This window comes from Electrophorus electricus, chromosome 23 (genome assembly GCF_041902795.1).
Source record: "Electrophorus electricus isolate QZ-2024a chromosome 23, ASM4190279v1, whole genome shotgun sequence".
Classification (NCBI taxonomy): domain Eukaryota; kingdom Metazoa; phylum Chordata; class Actinopteri; order Gymnotiformes; family Gymnotidae; genus Electrophorus; species Electrophorus electricus.
Window position 1 is genome coordinate 3,311,806 of NC_137519.1, and position 10,695 is coordinate 3,322,500.

At 46.6% G+C, this 10,695-nt stretch overlaps 1 protein-coding gene across 1 annotated transcript in view; it reads right to left on the bottom strand.

Moving 5' to 3' along the window:
- Positions 1 to 5,165: 5,165 nt before the first annotated feature.
- Positions 5,166 to 10,695, bottom strand: part of si:ch211-246m6.5 (von Willebrand factor D and EGF domain-containing protein) — an 80,327-nt gene continuing 74,797 nt past the window's right edge. Inside the window, exons 33-34 of the mRNA XM_081706547.1 lie at positions 6,541 to 6,638; positions 5,166 to 5,901 (exon numbers count right to left, since the gene is read on the bottom strand). Of these exons, the coding sequence (XP_081562673.1) occupies positions 5,830 to 5,901; positions 6,541 to 6,638 (170 nt within the window). The 3' untranslated portion in view covers positions 5,166 to 5,829. The remainder of the gene's footprint in view (positions 5,902 to 6,540; positions 6,639 to 10,695) is intronic.

Below are 10,695 nucleotides of genomic sequence, written 5' to 3' on the forward strand. Positions count from 1 at the left end.
GTGAAAAGTGTGAATTCACAGAAAATAATGAACAGACAAATAAATAAACTACAACAGTTTTAGAAGTTTCTAAACCACTGCATAATGCAAAAAAAGTTTGAAGAGAAAGTGTGCCGAGAAAAGCACCTCTTAGACTGAACAGCCTAGGTGTAAAACTGCAGGACTCAACTTTTATTTGGGCAAAAATAGTAAAAAAAAATTAATTATGTCTTTCACCACCAGATGGCAGTGTTGCACTGATGAATATTTTCAGTGTTCCCCGGTCCTGTTTTGTCCAGTCTGTTTTACAGTTTTACAGACTCCTCCATCGTTCCTCCCCACCCAGAATCTCAGAGGACCGTGTTCCTGCTACCACGGCCATTATGTTTTGGGGGACCTAACGTCCGTGGCAAGAGAATCACGCTCCTCTCACCACGGTAACTTCCCCGCTGTCGATTTACTGTCCGTAATTATGCGCACTTTAGCAGGCGATCAAGCTGCTACGTACCACAGGGTGAATGCTTAACGGCCTCGTAACAGTGGTGTCTCATGCGTTCACACATGCATAAGCTGGATGTTGTGGTAAGAGTCTAAACAAGCTTCGGTTAGTCCACAATGCTGATGTCTCCACGTCCCCTGGAGACTCTGCTGCCTTCTGACGCTCCCACTTTGAGCTGAGCTGTTATAGCTGATTCTGTCTGAGCCTCTTTTTTCTGCCTATTAATCTCTATTAATTAAGCCTGATCACCACGGACCCTCCGACTGAAGCTGACTGTCACTTAACGCTCCTGATGTGGTTAAAGCTTGTGACTGGTTGTCATGGAGACATAAGCGAATGCCCAACACCACCTCCATTGTCTCTTCTGCTAAACTGTGTTTAGATGTTTCCTGATTCCGTTTGGAAATACTAACTGTTTTTTATCGAGGAATCTGAATACCTCTCCAAAATACTTATGGCAGTCATTTCTTAAGTCTCATAAGCTACTCCACTGAGTTTATAGCAAGTTTGCGTTGATTCGCGTGTTAGTTTGACCGGGTCCTCTGCTGAGTCTCGGTTCCTCTCGAAGGTTCTTCCTCTTGCATTCGGAGAGTTTTTCCTTTCTATTGTCGCCTTGGCTTGCTCCTTTGGGGTCTGGGCCTGGATGAACTGTGCAGACGGTTTGTGTGAAGCTACACAGGGCTGAGTGAAAAACCTGCATTTTTGCTCTTTCAGAAGATCTGGCTCAAAGTAACAAATCATGACGGATAGGATTACAGTATAACCACTGTCTCCCACCGCGTCCTCTGATTTTAATCGGCAGTAGGTGGGGCCGTCACTAATGTGAATTCAGCAAGTCGAGGGTTAGTGTTTTAAAGCAGAAGGTTGCGTGCGTTACGTGAAGGCTGAAGTAAATCAGTATATCCTATTCATGTCCACTGACATGAATACATCAGATCTCAGTAATGATGAGATAAAACGCTCCCCGACTCCTCTCTCGAAAACATCCTTTTCTGCTCTTCTCCTGAGGGTCTAACATTCTGGGTATCAGCCAAGAGATATTTACCATAGCCACTACCAACCCCCACCCCACCAAACCTAACCCATGCGCTTTAATTACTCTTCAGAGTCATAAACTAACACACTCACCAGATGCTAAATTAATTCGAAATACTACCACAAGAGTGACTATTAAAATATGAATCTCAGACCATCTTCTCTCAAGACGGTAATACGTTAGTGAAGAAAGAAAGACAACAGAAAGAAAGAAAGCCTCTGATCTTTGAAGAGCATGGTTAAACTGTGGCTACAGGAGGTCCCTAATGTCTGCTGGGTTTTACTGGCTGCTGATCGCACACAGTTAGTAATAGTTGTTCAGGGACAGTTGTTTCTGCAAATCGTTGTACACACTCCCAGCAGCCTATATCACATCCGCGGGCCTCATCTGTTTCCTGGATCTCAGTGATCTAAAATCACTGGACATTAGTGATCTAAAACCATTGAATGTTAGTGATCTGAAACCACTGGATGTAAGTGATCTAAAATCATTGCACGTTAGTGATCTAGGCAGATCAGAAGAGAGGAGGGTGAAACCGTGAGACGTTCTCAGTTCCTTCGCTGAAGTTGTTTTTTTAATCCTGCTGAAACACACCTGAATCAACTGATAAAGTTTTATTAATTAGCTGCTGAGCTGAACCGGGTGTAGCCACGCATTCAGAGCACTGAACCCATGCAGAGCTGTCGTGCCTTCGGCCCGGGCACGAGAAAAAATGACGTCTGGGGCTGTGGCAGAGGATGGATAGCTACAGGACGTTCCGGACTATACGTCCCGGTGTTTGAGGAATGGGCTGAGACGCATACAGAGAGCAATCTTCCCCCCCCCCCACCACGCGATTCGTCAAGAGGATGTTCTTTCACCCTTCTGAGTTAACAGTCAAGTAAAGTTATTTCTCCTCGCTGGGCCATGAATTACCAGCTGCTCCCCGAAAAATTAACCGCGGGGATTCGCCTTCTACAGATTCCGTGTTTCATCTTTCAGTAGATGCGATGATGGTTTGGTGCCGGTAAATGCGGAAATACGTGTGCGGAAAGTTTCCACGGTGGCAGCCGGGCTCCTCGCGTCCCCGTTCAAGGCACGCTTTGTCGTCGTGAAGCGTGGCGCTCCGTTAGGCCGATGCCTTCCTCCGCCACGCCTTCCGTCTTCCGGGTAATCATCCCGCCCTGTTGGTTTCATTCTCTTCTCTTCTCCTTCCATCTCTTTGTAATTCACTTCCTGTCCTACTTCCCCCCCCCCCCCCTCTCTCTCTCAATCTTGAATATCAGGGGAAGGGTATCAGCGCACATTTAAGCGAGAAAAAAAGAATGCAGGAAGCCAAACCCATGCCCATCTCTTGCTAGACTAAGAAGGATCTCCCGTTAAGGGTTCGTGGTGATAACTCACATTTGTTAACAGCAATCCTGACGCACCCTGACTCCGGCCCAAGTACAGAAACTTTAATTTAGATATAAGTTGTGTGCTCTGATGTGCAGCCGACGCGCTCCAGTGCGAGCCCATGCGAGCAAAGCCGCAGTGGTCGGTTAAGCTCATCTGTATGTACGTATTAAAGTGTCTTCTGTTGCGCGAGAGAGCGCCCCAATCCCCAGATGGTCCAATTACAGCGTGAGGCTGCGGGTAGAGCCGTCTTCCTCTCCCAACCCACACACACACACACACACACATCTAAACACACAGTCATTAACAGCACAGGAGGAGTCTGGAACACACACACACCGGCAAAGTAATCCTCTCAACTCATGCACGCATGCAAACACACATGCACCCACACACACACACACACACACACACACACACACACACACAAACACACACAGAGGATGATGCCATGGCTAATTATTTTTTTGCATGTATCAGAGCTGTATTCTTACCACTCTAACAGCTGAACTGCAAAGACTTTGTGTGGTACAGAGAGCTGGCAGAAAAAGATATAAATGAATCATAAATTTGGCTTGCAACTGAATCACTTAGAGCTGAATTACTCTGAGTGACTGCAAAGAGCATTTCTGGTTGTGGGTGGATAAACTGCAAATGAAGAGTAAAACCATTCCAGCAGCAGAACACAGCTGCAGGGGTTTCGCCAGCATTCACTTGAGTACTGAACTCCGCAGGGCGGCAGATCTCTAGGAACAGGGCTGAAACCGAACTCCGCAGGGCGGCAGATCTCCAGGAGCAGGGCTGAAACGGAACTCTGCAGGGCGGCAGATCTTCAGGAGCAGGGCTGAAACCGAACTCCGCAGGGCGGCAGATCTCCAGGAGCAGGGCTGAGACGGAACTCCGCAGGGCGGCAGATCTCCAGGAGCAGGGCTGAAACGGAGCCCCGCAGGGCGGCAGATCTCCAGGAGCAGGGCTGAAACGGAACTCCGCAGGGCGGCAGATCTCCAGGAGCAGGGCTGAAACAGAACTCCGCAGGGTGGCAGATCTCCAGAGGTAGGACCGGAGTTGAACTCCGAAGGGCACGAGAGCTAAAGACAGCGGAACTCTGTTGCCGTGGTGATATGTTTGTGAGCGACGGCTTCAGAAGATGAGACATATAGAAGAACGAGAAAGTGCAATGAAAACGTCCAACGCAAAAGTTTGGACGCATGTATGCACACTCGTGTGCGCGAAATCATGTTTCTACATAGTCACTTACACTGCATAGTGACTAGGGTAAACTGGTGATGTTTGGAGACCACGCTCTCTGTCAGTGGTTCTGAGTGTGGGAATATGGGAATATGGGAATATGGGAATATGAGACTGGTCTGCACCTGCAGCTACAATGATGAAATGATGCAACTCAGTGACACTGTCAGAAACCAGGCCACATGCCTCTTCATACATGCGCACACACGCACTGACAGACATGTACTCATGTGCACGCAGAGACCGACATGCACACCTATGCCTCCGCTACCATGTCACCTAAATACTATATTGTCACTTCTCCAGCTAAAGTATGCGACGACTACGCGTTGTTAGTTCGTGAGGCGAAAACCCGTTTTGCGCTTTAAACGCACACATCCACTGCACTTCATGGGGAACCAGAAACGTTTCCACCATTTCAGAACCTTCATGTTCCAGAGATCACAGAGAGCATTACGAGATATCCGCGCCTCCCCCCCACCCCACAGTTCTCACACATTTCTTTCCTCTGCCGCTCGTCTTTGTTCGCGTACACCCCCTCTTTCTCTCCATAGCAGCACTCTCATTACCCTGAGCTTCTTTCACCGCCAACGAGTCATTTTTTGATAAACATCTCAGATCGCTTATAATCGGAGCTTGCTGCTTAAATTCCCCCAGAACCCCGTTCTCCGGGGTCCTTTCTGACGGCGCCGCCTCCGGTCGGAACGGCGCGACAGGAAGTGCGCGAGCACAGGCGAACGGGCCTTTCAGCTTTTATCTGGCGTAAACAGGAAGACGGCGGCGGCGGCCGTAACGCGCCAGCTAAGGAAAACGAGTCGCTTACGGCGCTTAAAAAAACACGTGGAAGGAACGCAGGATGTTTGGTTGGGGGTCTTTTCTCCTGGGTGTGAAATGAATTTTGCTTTCAGCTGAGCTTCCAAACGTAGTTTTAATTCTTTCCTTGAACTGTATCTATTTATCTTCTTTAAAGGATATTAAAGCTTCATTCAAATAATTCACCCAATTTGTATTATTTCAGAGGTGAAATAATTGATTACTTTATTGACAGACACTGCCTCAAAAGTGTATATATAAAATACATTCATGTATAAAATACACACACATGATTCATAAATAGCAATAATAATAATAATAATAAAATAAATTAAGCATTTGAAATGGTCTCGTGGAAACGTTTCAAACACAAGGTCAACGCCCAACAGGAGTTCCGTACGGCAGAGCGCCGCCGGGTTTTTGGATTGTCTCAGGTAATCGTAACGGAAAAGCAGGAGCGTTGTGCACGGAGCAGACCAGCCAAAGACACGCTGCACTGCAGTGATGTCCGCTCACCACGCCTGATGTTCGTTTGATCATTTGTTTATATGTTCGTTTGGCCACAGATATGTCTCGTTGTTTGTTCCTCCATATTTAGTGCGTTACCAGAGACAAACCCAGGGAATGAACGTTTAAGCATTTCATGTATTTAGCATTTTCACACTCAGGATGTATTTTCAAAAATCAAATGTTAAATCTTTTATTTCATATATATATATATATATATATATATATAATATTATACACACACAATACATCTCTGCAATACTATTGTCTGTATTTACTGTATTTTCACTTTAAAAACCACAGAATGTAATTTACATACAGACTGTAGACATTTACAGGTTGACAGTGGTAACATGGTAACTGGGTCTGGTTGCTATGCACTCAGACGTGTGGCCGGTGTCATCACTACGCGGGCCTCCCCTCCTCCTCCTCGATGAACAGGAAGCTGGTGAGAAGTGGGAGGAGTTAAACATCAAGCATAGATAAGAACCGTTTCATCGCACACACACAGAAATACACGCGCTGCTCACTTAACCAGTGGCCCAAGGCCTCCAAAGATTATAATAACATAAAAATTATAATAACCTTTCAAGAACCTGAGACCACTTTTATAAATTCAGCTAAGCTGAAAAGGTTTGGACAAAGAGACAACAGGCTTATTGGCAGGTGATGAATAACTCCTTCACTACACAGTTCCTGGGATTTGTGCTACTATTGAAAGCTGTGTGCAATGTTAACTCATCCAATGGGGGATTATTTTTTATTGCACAGAAGTTTCTGCATCTTCTCCATGTATGGATAACAGCACTGGCTTGTAAACAAAACTTTCATGTGTTCCATGCTGTGAAACTGTACCAGGCTCCACATGGGAAGATATATTGTTGGGCCCAAAATGTATATGTGTGTGTGTGTGTGTGTGTGAGTGTGTGTGTGCGTGTGTGCGTGCGTGCGTGCGAGTGTGTGTGTGTGTGTGTGTGTGTGTGTGTGTGTGTGTGCGTGTGTATGCCAGTTGGTGCTGCTTCTGTTGATGTTCATGACAATTTGTATTTGTGCATGTGTGTATATGAAGGCTGCCGTCACCCACCTTGCTAGCGCACAGCGGACCTGTGTATCCCATCCGGCAGGCACACACGTTGGGCCTCACACACCGACTGCCAAACGCACACCTCTGCTTGCACACCGCTGCAAAGCACCCCCACAAAAACAACAGTTATTATCATACTCCAGTATTGGCCAGAGAGAAGCTCGGGTCTAACGATTACGATTAAAACTCCCACCATGAGCTTGGCTGATGGCAGCAGATTTGGTATCCGAGCTCCGTTAAACAAAGGACTTTTAATTATACGCCCCGAGAGATGGGGAGCACTTTCCTTTCTTTTCCACAGATGACTTTCATCTTTTTTTTAATGAACACCAGTAGAGCTTCTGTTCGACATCTGAAATTCACACCCTGCTGTTCTCTTCCTGCTCGTAATCCGCCGTAGTCGAGGAGTTTAGCTATTTCTACTGGCAGCACAAACATTCGTTAGCGCCAGCTACACTGGAGCATCGGCGCATGGTCCGCTGATGCTTTGGAACGAAGCGCTGGCCCGGGTTTAAATTAGTCAGCCTGGGTACTTTTTTTGGCCGGTGGGTCATTTTTAAATTCTTTTTTTTTTAGTTCAAAAGCTTGCGCATGACTGGTCAGGATGCCGCGCTGATCGGGAGTATCGGTGCTGCCAATATACTCACCGTTGGTGCAAACGCTGCACCTCATGTTCTCTGTATTCAGTTCAGCTACTGATTCAAGGGCTTACCTCTGTGTCTCCTGACTTACTAGACAGCCAGTTCCAACAGGGGTGAATCATTAACAAATGAATAATATAATATGCGGTTGTCAGGACTGTCAAGTTAAGCTGGGAAAGCACTGGACTATGAGTGCTCTAAAATAAACCATCGTTCAGTATCCCAGCCTGTTCACTCCCTCACTTGGGCAATTTTCCACAATTTCCCCACAATTCTTAGTGCTATGAGCAGGAGTGTGGCGCTCTTTCGCTCAATTGCAAAACTGAATATACAGCAGCCCGGGTGACCTTCTGGAAAATAATCTATCGTTACCTAGCAAAAGTACAAGAGTGAGTTCAAATTTTTATTTCTGTCATTTCTTTGCCGTTATGCACAGTCGGCAAGTTTCTGAGCCTCTACGGGTTGGACGTTTCTCATCCAAGGGCGTTAGGGTCCGTATGGGAAGGTCTACCCTGGCCCAATAACGGGGGTGTTTGGCGGTTGGATTCAACATCTGTCCATGTCTTGACCGCGCCAGAGGTGCATTTGAGGGAGCATTTGCTGGATGAACTGTGCCTGAAGGAAAAAGCTAAACTGTGTAAGAAAGTTGGTATGCTAGAGGGGTCAGAATGGAGTCGAGAGTGTTGTTTTTATGGTGCTGGCCAAATGCGTAAGGAAGGTGCATGAAGAGTGTGTTCAGGCGTTTAGACAACGGGGCTGTCTGTTTTTGGAAGAACACTGCGAGCACACTTTAACAAGACCGTTCCCATCATGTTCTGCCACTCGTTAATACTTGTGAAATGTGAACACACTCAACGCTCTATCAGTCTCCTTGAAAGCTAAAATCTTATTGCTTGAGAAAGAGAAAAATGAGCTACTGAATCAATCTTAGGAGAAGAAAGGGAAATTGCGCTCCTCCCTTAAAGAGGTCAGAGATACAACAGAAAAGCAATCATCGTCCACTTCTTCAGAACCATCTTCTAGTAACGAGAGTCCTGCACATGATGCTTTTGTTTCTGTGGTTATAGATGCAGACGAAGTTACACGATGCTTAACAACGCAAGCCGCTTTGCCTCGTAAAATGGGTTACTGGAAACACAAAGGAAAAGAAGCTTCATGCAAAGAAGTAAAGCAAACTTAGGGAAGGCACGGTCCAGTCCAGTGGATGGAGCTCTTTCCCCAAGTTACTGGGGCAACAGCTGAAACTTATACAGGAGGCAACTCAGCTCTCTGCTCCTCCCACGCAAGGCAACCAATTAAACTAGAGAAGGCTGCTGTGTAAGCGACTTACACGATCCAGGCAATAGGCTGTATGGATCACCCCTGAACGATCCTGAATGCGACGCTTTGGTTCATACGAGCACAAGCTACTATAGTGCCTTCAGCCATGGCTAAAGGTTTTGGCCTTCCATCAAGACTGCAGTTGTTATCACTGGTGTGCTTTGGGCCGAGCTAGATCGCTTAGTGGACGTAGCCTGAAGGCTTAAAGTTTAGGCTCAAAAAAGTTTAGGCTCAAACACATTTCTGCTGGGCAGGCTGAGGACACATCCCTGCCGCTTTCTGGAAAGGCTGATTTTGTCCCCACCCCTTTTTCAAAGCGTACCCTGAAAATATTGGATTTGACAGCTTGCTGCTGCACACATATGTCCAACTGAGTCGTGAAAGATCACAGGGAAACGTGTATTTGGGCCGCTCACAGCTCTAATGACCAGTGGCTGTGATTAATATGACCATGTCATTCACGTGATTGGTAACTACAGAGCTGCTCTTTGCTTTGTTGTATTTGGTGGAAAAATACATTTGTACTTCTGTTTCGTTGGAGTAAAGTGCTAATAATTTGAATAATAACGTGCTTGTTTTATCCAGGAAAATGAAAAGTATTATATTCCTAGTGACAGAATCAGAGAACACACATGCTTTTATTTTGTCACAGGATGCTGAGACTTTAAACATGGAACAATGGGCATTTCTTGAAACACAAAAAATATATATTTTTTTTATCCAAAGAAAATTGTACTACAAATATATTTTAATGCTGATACTACTATCATTCAATGCAGACAGGCTTGACAAACATGGCCATAAAACCGTTCACGAACCTCTTTCTTGCAGTCCCAGTGCTGATTTCTTTTCGGTGAACACATGTTCCCAGGGACTTGACTTCTTAAAGGGAACATGAATTTGAGTGGCAGCTGAATTGAACGTCTGGTCCACCTTCTTGCCCCCCGCACTTTTCCACGCAACGTGATGCCCGTGTCTTTTGCACGGCAGTCAAAACACTTTGCAGCACTACTCACAGAATGCTACTTCTCAGTTGCGTATGCAGTTGGACTTTGAGACTGAGAAACCCCAGCTCTGTTCCTGGAGTCAGGGCCTCTCGTCACTGATCGTTCCCTCTGCGTGACGTCTGTCGGGATAAGGATGACCGTGGTCTGTTAACGAAGGCTCACTTCAGGTTCATTCTCCTCTTCTGAAACATAGCGGCTTACGGCGCATCGTGTTACGACCCTAGTGGCAGATCCTGGCAGCATTTTCAATGGTGTTCCAAGCACTTATGTCATTTTCACTGTTATGGATATAGGTGATGGCTTTGGATCAGTTCCTTTTCATCAGAAGAGTCATCCATGGTTAGCATTCCACTCTGCTGGTGAGCAGAACCAATGGACACGCCTCCACAGTGGACACGCCTCCCACAGGTCCTGCACATCAGACCCACTTTGTATCATCAAGTTCTACACTTCTGCTTCTCGTCAAAATATCAGTTCATTGATGACTAGTGCTTGTTTTGGCCAATTTGGACGCGCACACCACCAAACTGTTGCTGTTGCTTACACATCTTTGCCCACATGGTCACAAAGCTTATTTGGCGAAAGCTCAAATAGCCTCCCCCGCTGTTCAGTTCTGAGACAGCTATTGGCTGCTCAGCGGTTGTTCGATCCACGAATGTGGCCAAAATTGCCTTTAATGAGCTCGTGTCTGATTTGACCTCCGCCCATGCGCTGGGCCTGCCGTGACCCGAGTTGCCTTTCAGCTCTGTATGTGCTTGACCATGAGAGTTGTAGGCAGAACCGCGGTGCCTGGCCGTGCCTACTTCACTGTTATTCAGCTGAGCTGGATGCCAGTTCTGCTGGTTTTGGTCCATGTGTGCATGCTGTTCAAGCTCCATTTTTAGCTGTTACTGCTTATGGTCCAGTGGTACTGTCACAGTCTCTCCCAGTGAGTTACCCCACATGCTGTCGCTTCCCTGTTGACATCGGCTCGGGTAATTACAGTTACCGCCAGACCTCTCGGCTACCTCAGCTGATGTGGCTGGGCGGAGCCTCTGAATTTTCGGTATTTTCGGTGTCCGGTCTTACTGCTACCGTCCTCCAGGGGGAGCCGTACAGTTGTGCCAGGACAACAGGCAAGGGTTAAAAACCGCAAGGCTGCATCGTGTTCTGTTAGTTATCGATGCAGCAGTGCCGTGCCAAGGATG